This window comes from Brachyistius frenatus, unplaced genomic scaffold (assembly GCF_029030835.1).
Source record: "Brachyistius frenatus isolate BFR_SWC_R1_liver_20210118 unplaced genomic scaffold, ASM2903083v1 Contig_31, whole genome shotgun sequence".
Taxonomy (NCBI): Eukaryota; Metazoa; Chordata; class Actinopteri; family Embiotocidae; genus Brachyistius; species Brachyistius frenatus.
The window spans coordinates 2816942-2829838 of record NW_027210630.1 but is presented as its reverse complement, the minus strand read 5'-3'; the positions used below and the strand labels follow the sequence as shown (position 1 = coordinate 2829838).

Genomic DNA, 12897 nt, shown 5'->3' with positions numbered 1-12897 from the left:
GTGGTATTGAAGTTTAGCCACAGGGAACTCATTTCCTGTCTTTCTTCTGTTGATGGGCATCAGTGATCAATATTTGGGGGGGAACTTTTGCCTTCGCTGTCTGAAAGGTCAGGGCATTTACAAGATTTTGGGGGCACTTTTAAAAGACAATAATTAGTTACTAAGCGTTTGTCCTTCTCACTTCCTCTCATACTTTCATTGAGGCACTGTTTCTTATGTATACCTAAAGCCACGGGACAATTATTTTTCTATCGCGACTCTTGGGACCTCGTACAGATAGTTAAAGTATGTGCACGTATATGTTTGATAATCACTGGATAAGTACAACATGAACAGCCAAAAAAGATCACACCTTGCAAATCCAAGACACGTTCATGCAAGAGTAGAGATCGCTCAGTAGAAGTTTCAACATTAGGAAATAATGAAACAAATTAGCATACAAATAGCAGATAAAGTAGGACAGACCACACTAACAAATGTTGATAATGAATTTAAGGATTTCCTGTTACATTAATAAACAGAGCAAAATGATGATATACGAGTTTCTCCAGCCCATAATGGTTGGACCAAAACCTGCAAACGCACACAGGTTCACCAGTGAATTCACACATTACAAAAGGCAATAAAAGAAGAGCACTATGCATAATCGTATTAAAGTGCAGACATATATATCCTATTCAGAACACCAGCTGTTACCAATGGGAGGCAGTGTGCATCCATACACACCACACACGCAGTCAAAGCACAAGCGCCAGTAAAAGCCATTCCCACTCCCAAGTTATTTTCTAACATGTTTCTCTTTTGATCTCCAGAAGCTTCGACATGGAGACTACATCTAATTGTGCCGTTCATTTACCTACTTTGGTCTGATCTTCAAAAACATTCATGTTTATTTTCCTCTCTGTCTTTTCTTCCTTCACACAAGCTTTTTTCTTTTATATTCTACCTATGGCCTCTCTCGCTCTCCCTCTCTTTCTCTCCCCTCCATCTCTCTTAATTAAATTACTTTATTAAGCCTCTCAACTCTAACTTCCAGTCGATTTCATACTGTCGGTATTTAAGAGAAACGTGTGGCATTGACGATGACATAATTCTCACCTCCAAAAGCCTGCTCATGCATCAGAAAGCCCGATTTTCCTCACGGTACGATGAGAATACATTTTGCAACAACAACGTGGCAGAAATGATGTAGCGTCTGACATTATCTATTCTCACATTACCACCTGGCAGTCTGTTTGCGCTATAGAAAGTAAGATTTTGCAACAACAACGTGGTAAAAATGATGAAGTGTTTAGTGTCACACTTATGGAGGTGTCTCAGCTTATTGCTTCATCATTATGATTGAAACACCAGTTAACGTGTATTTTAATGCATGATATGCCAAAGTGCTGAAATTAGACCCGATAATCATTTCCTGATTAAAGAGAGTAGCAGCCGCTATAAATGGGGTTGTTTATGGTGTTTTACCTCATCACATCATCAAATGGTATTGTATTTAGTACAGGATTTAATGTTACATTAAAGATGAACATTTGTTTTCATTAGTTGCGTCTATCCATCCATCCAGCTATCTAGCCATCTACCTACCTACCTATCCATCAATCGCCCCATCCATCCACTTCTCTATCCATCCATCTATCCCAATAATACATAAATCCATGATTTAGGATTAAGAAGACTTCAAAACTATCAGATGGAGCTGCAACAGTCATATGGACTGGCTGAAAATACAGGAAAGGTAATCAAATTTGAATGCTTCCATTTAAACTCCAGTGCTGCTCTGGGAGTCCAAGTGCATGCAAGTGTACCTCCAGTCAATCCCCTGAGCAAAAACTGAGTATTCATTCATCTCACACTTACAGAAAAGAAGTAATGAAGGCAAATGAAAAAACATCATGCCTGTGTATTTGTGCAGTTACTGTGTGAAGCATTTCTTGCTCACAAATACACTCACAAACTGAAGTAGTCATTCCACTGATTAAAGCACAACTACAGTACTTATGCCTTCACTCTGTTACCAACTCAAAACTGTATCTGTCTTTACGAATAAATTTGCAAAAAAATAGAGCTCCAGGGTCACTTGTAAATTCAGTGAACACACACACACACACACACACGCACGCACACGCACGCACGCACGCACGCACGCACGCACGCACGCACGCACGCACACAAGGCCAAACATCTGTATACCTTATTGTTGCCAGAGGCAACAGGGCATTAAAACGGACACAACTATTTGACACCAGTGTCAGACATAAGGCCCTGATGTTGGATAACAAATTCAGGCAAAACAAATGATGACTTCCGTCTGTCTGAAACAGGGACAGAGAGCAGACATTTCTTGAACATGTATGCTGAGGAGCGGTAACCTGTGCTGCCGGTCAAATGGTATAATGTGAAGTTAATGTCACATTCAGACTTAACGAAGCCAGGTGGCATTTGACACACGACCTTGATTAAGGCTTTTTAATAAGCTGGTGAAAGGTGCTTGTAACTGACTGGAGGCTGAAAGATGACATAGGATGATAATGGTGATTCAAGGTTTTCTCTGTCATATGGATTCAGACTGATGTGTAAAACAATTATTCTGCTTCCCCAGTTTCATCATCAATCTGTAGGTATTCATTACGCATTCATGATCAATAACTTTCTGTGTCAGTACAGGGCAGACAAACGGTCCTGAATTATTAATTGATAATATATGAGCAGGTAATTACATTTCAACAGAGTACAGTGTCATTTCATGCTCTAAAAATAAGTATTAGGCTCTAAGGGAGAGGTTATAATCTCACTGCTGTATTGTAGTAGGCCACTACAGTGAAACAGACCCTACATGATTAATTTTTTCCTTTAGGGTAATCACTAATAATTATAAAAATACAAAAACTGAAATCACACACCAGCAAACATGTCAATTATTCTCAAAAAATGAATCTCAAAGGCATGAAAACAAGTGGAAAAATACCAGCTGCAGCTTATAGGAATCACACACTGACCCACACTTGAAAACAACATTACTTCAGTAATGTGTGGAAAAACATGGTTTGAATCAGGGTAAAAAAAAAATAGCATATCTGACATTTAGAGTATCAAAACAGAATGAATATGGATTAAAACCCACCCGCTGATAGCATTATAAAGTCATCAATAATAAATCATGTGGGTTTTATTATACCAAATACCCTAATGGTTTACTTTTCAAATATGACTAAATTAATTTACACTACTGAAAATGATAGTACAGTATATATAGGATGTGGCAGAAGATTCTGTGAATAAACACTTACATACATTATAGCAGGTGACACAGATCTTTCACAAGAGCTTAACAACTCTGTCAGTCACCATTACATAACCAGGGTCTCCGTTTGTAAAATGTTGAACACAACCAATCTGTTTTCTGTTTTACAGATAGATTCGATTAGATTAAACTTCATTAATCCCACAGTGGGAAAATTTAGTACCTGAAATAAAGTACCTGATATCGATCGGTGGAGCTCTGACATGTTTGTGCTCAGCTGTTTGTCTATACCTGCGGTCAAGGTACGCCGAACAATGAGCCTGCGTTATGAGAGATGATTTATCAAGTGTCTGTTGCATCTGTGCTGTGACATCGCTACCCAAATAAAATGAAACACATGTGGCCATACTACATTTACACATTCGTTTATACTGTACTTGACAACTTTGCAAGCAACACATAAATTGGAAAATTGGGTTTTTGCAAATCGGTTTGCTGGGAGAGACACTGGATAATATCAAACATTTGATACTTTTACTCTTTATGCTACCAGTTTTGGCAATGGAAGTAATAGTTTAAAAAAAACCAGCATTTTTTTCACTGCAAAGAATTTTTGTAGGTAACACACAGGCGTAATTAATAACATTACTATAACTCTATTAAATATCATTGTTATGATGTTCTTAGCTGCACCTGTGCTTTCCCTGCAGCATGAAGCCTGCCCTGAAAAAAGACATTTTTGAGGTTAAAAATATAAATTCTAGTCAACTGAGTACTAAGCCTTTAGCTTTGGAAATTATGTAATTCCAATTTCTTGTTTTGAAAGACACTTGCTTATAATCCTGCAGACAGTAATTGCCCTTGCCCTAAAAGTCGCCAACGATCATTTAAAGGAAAGGACCGTATTTCACTAAGACAAAAAAAAAAAAAAGAAGCACAGCCTCATATTGACCTCAGTGTTAACCTGTTCATACAGCATCACTGATATACAGTGTAGAAGGACCTTTTTCAGAGTTGGCCAACACATTGCCTGTCAAAAACTGTTATTAAGAACCACATCATGGTGGAGGCTCACTGAAACTTGCCCATAAAACCTTCAGTCATGCTCGCAAGCCTGGAACAGGTTCACAGTCTGACTGTGGACGCTGCAATGCTGCACATGAGTGTGTGTGAGTTCCTGGTCAACATGTACTGTCAGGACAACTGACGGATGGTTGCAGCACTGGGGTTTCCCATTACCCAGAATGCAATCTGCAAAAGAGGATGCATTGGGCAAGGCTGCAAAGACAAGGCATTTCATGGTGTTATAGTGACATGAGTTGAGAACCTGCCTCACTGTGATTACAACGAGTCACACACTGCATCCTCTGCATGCAACTGAACCCTAAGTTGCTCCCGATGGTGAACCATCGGTGTGTGAATGTGCTCCTGATGGCAGCACCTTGCATGGTGATCTGTCTCATTAGTGTGTGAATGGGTGGATGGAAAAACATGTTAAAGCGCTTTGAGACCGAAAGGTGATAAAGCGCTATACAAGTACAGACCATTTAGCTTTATGCTGAGCAGGGTTGCGCTTCTGTCTTTGACATTTTCCCCGAATGAACCTTCACTAATGTGCAAAATGATCCTGCTGCTATTAAAGTGTGACATAGCATAACAGTATGATATCCTGCTTCATGCATCTGAGCTGAATGAGTACAGACCAAAATAAAGCGAAGCACGCACAGCATGCTGGAGAATAGCATGGGAGGTGAGAAAGTAATGAAGGGGACTTGAAATAAAACAAAAACAAAACATGCCGACGGCGGTGTCAAGCTCTTCCAACGTCTCTACATCTTAAGAAACTCACTCTATTCTGAGGACCGGGAACTAATCACTGCAAACCTTCCCACTAATGTGCATGCACAGGAGCAGACAGATACACACATAGCACACATGTACTTTATAATGAACACAAAATGTATCACCATATGCAAATAACAGACTATTAGCTAGTCATTACTTAGTCTCAGCAGGATGGAATTATAGTCGTAATCAGGCTCTCGCTGCTATGACAAATTACTGGTCGCACTAGTTTATAGCCAAATTACATTTATGCCTTCTTTAACAATGAATAGACTGTATTACATGAAGGTATTTTGGGGTTTTATTATGCAAACAAAAACAACAGTTTTGAAAGCAAATTTCTCTCACTGCAATATAAAAACAAGTTTGTAAGAAAAAAATAGATAAATTGAGAATATAATTATTTGCATTGCAAACAAATTTGCTCGTACAGTTTTGTTAGTTTTGTTAAATCAGAACCTTTGCTTTCAGGAGACGGGATCGGCATGCCGCTGGCACTGACAATGCGAAATATAACCAAAGTGAAAGCTGAGTTGTCACTTTTAAAGGATTTCACTAGGAAAGAGTGATATAACTTAAGCAGACCTCTGATGTAGGTCAATACAAAGTCCTCTGCCGTCGGAGGCAGCCAATCCACCAATAGAAACGCCCGTCTCCCGTGTATGCCCCGTCCACTACATCCAACTCAACTTGGAGGTTTTTTATTTAAAAGTCAAGGTTTTATTTACGTGACCACAATTAACAAAACTGTCAAAGCAAATTTGTTTGCACTTCAAATAATTATATTCTCAGCTTATATATTTTTACTTACAAACTTGATTTTTGATTGCAGTGTGACAAATTCCCTTCCAAAACATGTTTTAATCCTTGCATAATAAAGACCAAAAAAATACCTTCATAGTATTACATATTCATTTTGCTCATCAGTTTTTGGAATATTGTATCTTCAGTGCGTGTACACATCTCAATGGGCTGCAGGTGGGATGGCCTATTTACGCTACTCGTACACCGAGTGTTAGTCGGTCTGTCATCTGTTTGATTTCATTTCATTGCTGATTTGCAACAGATGTAAGAATCCAAAATCCAACAACCGATCACATACCCCATACTTGTATACCTGCATGAATACCAAATTTGAAAATGTATAGCATTTTTGTGGCTCAACATGAAACACAGGGATGACTGGATGGAAAACATGAAAAATAGAGGACAAAAAAAGATGTATGCAAGCAGAGAGAAAATCATCACAAAATGAGAGTAAGCGCTGGTTAATAACAGCCATCATGTAAAGTAGGACAAAGTGACGCTTGCCCTGCAGAGAGACAGTAAGCACCGGACATCTACATATTTCAATAGAAAAATGACCGTCTGATAAAATATTAGGTTGGACTGGTTTGAAATTCATCGGTGTTGCGGTGGTCATCAAGCTGACATTTTCAGTTCCCAAAATTGCACTTAGAGTTAGAAAAATATAGATGATCTGTACTGTGTCTCAAAGACACAACAATTTCTTTATGCGAGTAGCTGCAGATTGATGATAGGAACCCTTTTCTATTAAAAACAACTTTCCAGTAGCAACAATTCAATACTCAGCCTTCAAATAAAACCAAATTTCACTGACAATAAAATCTATGTATGACAACTTATTTGGATAATGATCCTTCAGCGAGTGCAAAGCAAAGAGATTAGAGTAGCAGGAATAGCTCTGGTAGTAGAAATATGCATAAGTCAGAGCTGAGAGGAATCTTTCACTTACACACTGTAGAGACACTTTAAAACACAAAGCATTACAAACATCATTATGTCGTGATAAAGCATGACTACACTAGGGATAGGTCGTGGTTTTCAAATAGCAAACTCTGCCAGGTAAAACTAGCATATCATAAGTATATCACAAATATGCACAGCTTTCAGACAAAAAGCACAAAAGCACAGAGCAAACAGTCCATTCACAGATCAATAATTAATAACTAACTTTGCCACCAGAAGAAGTAAGTTCGGTGTTAGACGAAAACGAAAGCCTTCCTCTCAAAGATGATGCAAAGACATGCTTCCCATCGGCTCTGTCAAAGGAGAGAGTTTTCCAAGTTTGATGGCATTGGTTGAGTCCAAGTTCATGGCGTGAAAGAGTCTCTTGTTCTCTTTTCTGTGTGTGTGTGTGTGTGTGCGTGCGTGCGTGCGTGCGTGTGGTGACAGTGGAGTCTGGGTTTTTTGAATAATAGTCCTATAGTTTCCAGATAGTATTTTTGCTTGAAATGCCCATCCATATAATAGATGCACAAAGATGACAAATGCATCTTTGCCAATCTAAAGGGCCAAAGATTATATAAACACCTAATTACATCACTAAGAGTCAACTCCACTATTACCAGTATTATTTTGTTGTTGTTGTTGTTGTTAAGCTAGAAAAAAAATGTCACTGTGTTTTTTTGCTGGTGGGTAACCACAACATCCAATACTTTGAGATTTAATTGTTTTTTCAAAAGGGAAAAGACAAAAGTCACAACATGGCAAAAATACATGAAATATTCAGGAACATGCATCCCCTACATCCTCTGTCATATACACACACACACACACACACACACACACACACACACACACACACACACACACACACACACACACACACACACACACACACACACACACACACACACACACACACACACACACACACACACACACACACACACACACACACACACACACACACACTCAAAAGGTACTGCATGATGGAAAGGGGGGAAATTGTGTCAGGTTTTAGACTACTGACAAGCTTCACCTTGTGGTGCTTCACCCACAGGGAAATAGAGGTAGAGGAAGAGCAATGTGTTTTCATCTGAGGTCACCACAAAGCTGCAGAGCTCAGCATATATGACAGCAAAGACAAGGTTAGGGCTCTCGGGACACAACAGGATCTTGCCAATATAGGTCAAAGGTAAAACTCAGAGTAAGGTCACTGGGCATTTGAAGCAATAAACATGAAAAGGAAAATTAGCTACTCAAACAATTGTCTACTTTAAGTCTTCTTAATTAAACCACATGTAGATTAATGTATATAAGCATATTATTTGTTGACCAGTCATATCATTAAAGCATGCCACATTGTTGGCTGTTTCTCCTGGAAAGAAATTATGAAATGGTTGTATTCTGTGGACGCTGAAGAAAGAATGTTTGCCAAGTAATGAATTATACAAATGCCTCTTGCTTGTTAACACCAGACAAGTGATTTTTCCTTGTCAGACAGCCCTGCACTGTCTGAGAGAAATCCTCCCTTGGAGGTCTTTGCACTGTTGTGTCTCAGCTACGTAACCACCAACCTCTGAGCATCATACTGAGACAAGGGTTGAAGAGGTGGCAGAATTCCAGCCACAGTCACTAACCCGTACGAATATTTTTAATTTTAAAGGAAAAATATTAGGGTTAAGTGTCAAGGAAGAAACTTGACAAATGTGACAGAGTAAGAAATCATATTCAATATAAGCTGGGCTCTTCTAGTATGTCTTGTCAATGCCAGCACTAAGTCAGTGGCTGAAAGTCAATGTAAAGCCTCTGTCGTTAGCTGTGAACCCACACAAACATAAATTGACGGCACATGCAAGCTCAGGAGAAATGCCGAAGTCGCTCAAAATGCTTTTTATGAGGAACATGACTGCTCTCAACTGGAGCGGAGGCATTTCAGTGGCCATAGAGGCTTATATTTCATATGTAGTTTAATTTGTAGGCAAAATATGCAATAATGTTGAACCCGATCAGATGAAATCTCTTCAGGTAATTCTTACTGCATCCTGTCACCGGGGACAACAACTACATACGGTGTGAGTGTTTCTGCTTGCGTTTTATGGCACAATGACTGCAAGACAAAGCCAAAGCACTGTCAAAGACACAAATACTATTCTAACTTTTAAAAAGCAAAGGCAATAATATCCTCCTTTCCAGCAAGAGGATACAATACTTGTCTCCAGAATTAAGTCTATCCTACAATTCACCATGATGGGAGATTGGACAGGTTGCTAGGTGATGTTGCAATATTGAAAAGAACTCCGGGTACAAACGCAAAATGATGTTCAAAGGTTAGTTGTAGTTATTGAATATTGTGCTTTAGTTGGCTTTAATTTAAATTACAGTATAACTGCACACATTTTAGTAAAGAAGGAAGGGCTTTTTTTATTATCCTAATTTGAAATAGATAAAGAAATGTCAACCCAAATTAATAACTAGAAAAATGAGGTGTGCTTCTCAACAGCCTCAAAAATGTAGCACACTTGTAATTCTAATTCTAAATGTTTTGCTGCCATTGATGATACTCTACTTTTAGTCTTGTAAAAATCCATGATTTGCATTCACAGGGTTTAATGCGTTCATCTCCTAAAATAGAGGAAATTTGTTAGGCAACATCCTCCAATCAAGGTCTGAGCGCTGTTCCATTTTTAAAGGTTAGCTGACCTAGCTGCCCTTGTTCCCTGCCTCGCTCAGGCACAGAAAGGCACCCTTCATCAACTGGAACTTCGCTGAAGGGACATAAGGGAAGACACTGCACTAATGTAGAACTGGATGCCCCCCTGCCACTGAACCCTCTTTTTGTCTGGCTAGTCAACCTTGTCCCTGAGTGCATACATCACTTTGATGCACGCATTGGAGCTGCAGTGTCCAACGAAAACTGCGGCCTTCTGTTAACGTCTTGTGAGGCTCCACTAACTCCTCCCCTTGTTGGTTGGAAATGTCAGCACCCCAGACTACTTCAGACTGATATTGGAATTGAACCTACATATTTGTTTGTTTTACTACCAGGTCCAGCTGTGAGGTATTTCTGAAAATAAGTTTTGCTAACAGACTGGAACCTACAGAACATAATTGATTCTCCTGGCAAACTAGTTTTACTTGATAATCCAGCTCTTCTCCAGTCTATGCACCTGATAAGCAAACCCATACTGACTGGTTGATGGAAAATCCCACCAATTCTATATCTGTCTTCGGCGGTTTACCAGATACCCGCTGTACAGTTGCAGCAAAATGTAAATATCCTGACAGTACTGCATGTCAAGGTTTAGGATTAGCTGCTGTACAATTAAAAAAGAAGAAACCCCCGCTATGCAATGAGCCAAAACAACATGTTAGAACACTGGTCGTGATTAAGAATGCTCATAGTGTGTTGGATTCAGTATATTTTATGTTATTTGCCCGTGTCTGTCTCTCCCTCTCTAATGAGCTGTCTGGATGAGCTCAGGACAGGACAGGTGAGCTCAGCCTCTTGCTGCTCATTCTCTGAGTGGACAGATAAGTCAGGGAAAATGTGCAGGAGAGAGCAGGGAAGCTTATTCGGATCGGTTGTCACGGTGACTACTACAACCGCTAATGAGACCTCAGCATCCATCTAACTATGCAATCCACTATCTGTGAGAGTTTATGGGGAAAATCTCTTGCTTTGCTTGTTTTTGCTGGCTGGCCTTCCCGACTATGAAAGGCACAATTGCCTGTCAACAAGATATAAAGGGCTGAGTTCGGACAGCAGGCAGAAGGTTATCTGTCCTGCACTTCAAATTACGCACAGACTCCAATTCCCCAGAAGCAGAAAAATAACATTTACATAAACATTCCCACCTCTGCTCCACTGACTTCTTTCAACCAATTATGAAGTGCCAATAAGCCTCCTGTAGAGGTTTGAGTCCCTAAAATTACAAAATGCAATTATCAGAGAATGTAGAAACCTGTACAAGAGTATCTACTTACACTAAAGGTGTTGATCAGACCTGCCTATCACGCTGGGTAGTCGAGGTAGGTGACTTACAGTGTGATTTAGTTGAATTGGACAAAAAGAAACCAGGGCATGGCAAACGTGACAATGTTCTAGCTTAAGCCAAAGATGAATGTTTTTCATGCCCAGATGCACAGTGAATGCGCCGAAGTAATTTCATCTGACTTCACTCATGGAAAATGGATTGAGATGCAAAGCTGAGATGTGTGATCTAATAAAACTCAACATGGGGAGAGAAGAGTGGCAGTGAAATGTAAGACAGCAGAGTGGAGGTGGAAAGAGAAAAACAAAATGTGCCGGGAGACAAATTGCATTGACAAAAAGAGGTGTGATTGAAACTGGGGGAAACCCTGAAGAGAACAGAGCAGCGGAAGATTAGAAAAAAGAAAAACTGTGACAACTTTCTAGATTTTCCTTGTTTTTAACAAATCCCATGAAAACACCCAACCAACAATCAACTGATCCTTCCAACAAGTGTTGGCTACGCGTCCAAAGTCTGTTTTAGTTTTTTATTTTCTGCCTCAAGGGTACAGAACTACTAAAACACATCACTAAGCCACAGCAGCACTGAATGGCATGCTCTTCATCACTAAAACATATGGACGCTTTATCATTTAGAAACAGCTCCACACATGAATCACTTTCACGGCCTTCAGGGAGTTGTTCCTGGAAGGCTGAGGTCACTACAGATGCCCACACATGCAGTTCTGTTTAAACTGCTTCGGACACAATCTGATCAATAAAAGTAGGAATATACTGTACGTCTGAAACTGTTTTATTTTTGTTTGATGTTTTTTTGTTCAATGGTACAGAGAATTAAGCTAAATCAGGATTTAGACACAGCCGATACTTGTTACCAAGATCAATCCGTGTTTTGGTCTTTTTGATTTGTTGATAGTAACAAAAATATAGAAAGTAATTAAAGGTATTCCTTAAGCATAAAAAGCTCAGTTCTTGAAGCATACTAAGAGCACACTAGAATTCTGGGTGTTACACTGTCTGTGCTCAAGCCAATGCTTCTATGGGAGGCTGTGGCTCAGTTGGTAGAGTGGGTTGCACACTAATCAAAAGGTTGGTGGTTCAATCCCCAGCTCCTCCTGTCCACATGCCTAAGTGTCCTTGAGCAAGACACTGAACCCTAAGTTGCTCCCGATGGTGTACCATCGGTGTGTTGCAAGTCGTTTTGGATAAAAGCGTCAGCTAAATGAAATGAAAAAATGAGGCAGAGAGAATCCAGGGTAGCTTTCAATTGGTGGGACCAATAAAGGCTTGATAAAGCTGTTCACTGTCTCAGTACATAAACCTCAACTTTAATGGGGTAACAGGAAGAACAAGCAGATCTCCTACCTGTTCGATCTCGGATGGCAAGGTTTTTCCCTTTCTTCAGGACAATATCCAGCTGGTACATAGCTGGACTGGGAGGTTGAGGTGGGGGCTCTGCATTACTGGGCCCCACAATGTTGATGCCCTGTAAAGAAAAGAAAATGACATGGGTTATGTAATGCCGGTGCTGTCCAGATCTGCCAGCAATATAATTCCTGTCGAATACAGACAGAGAAAGCAAGAAGGAAAATAATAAAGAGACACCTTTGCGTGAGGAAACGAGAGAAAAAAAACGATACATTAGAACACAAAATTAGTTAGCTGCTATTTCAAAATAAATCTCTGAAGAGTAACTGCTTAAAATGTTTTATATATGGATTTAAATATTAAAGTATTAAAGAGTAACACTGGTTTCGGAACCATATATAATATTTATGATGACACAGTGACTGTTAAACTTAGGTAAGGTTGTTTTGACTGTTTATGTCCAAAAATTAAGAACAATTTTGCTGCAGCTTCACTACACTAATAAATGGTAAAACGAGAAATTGCTCACTCAACGGAAAATGTATGTTTGTACATTACATAATATACTTTGTATGCAGAGTCTGATAAGTAACTACTGCTGGCATGCAACCTCCTCTGGAAGCATCCAAGCATCAGGCTGTTGGACAGGGTCATCTCTGTGGCTTTGCATGTCATGCTGTACCCTGAGGCCCGTGCTGTA

At 39.6% G+C, this 12897-nt stretch overlaps 1 protein-coding gene across 10 annotated transcripts in view; it reads right to left on the bottom strand.

The window, feature by feature from the left end:
- Positions 1-12897, bottom strand: part of mctp1a (multiple C2 domains, transmembrane 1a) — a 129075-nt gene that overhangs the window by 75269 nt on the left and 40909 nt on the right. For all 10 annotated transcript variants that reach the window (XM_069699880.1, XM_069699881.1, XM_069699884.1 and 7 more), the window contains exon 2: positions 12195-12315. In XM_069699880.1, coding sequence (XP_069555981.1) covers positions 12195-12315 — 121 coding nt within the window. The remainder of the gene's footprint in view (positions 1-12194; positions 12316-12897) is intronic.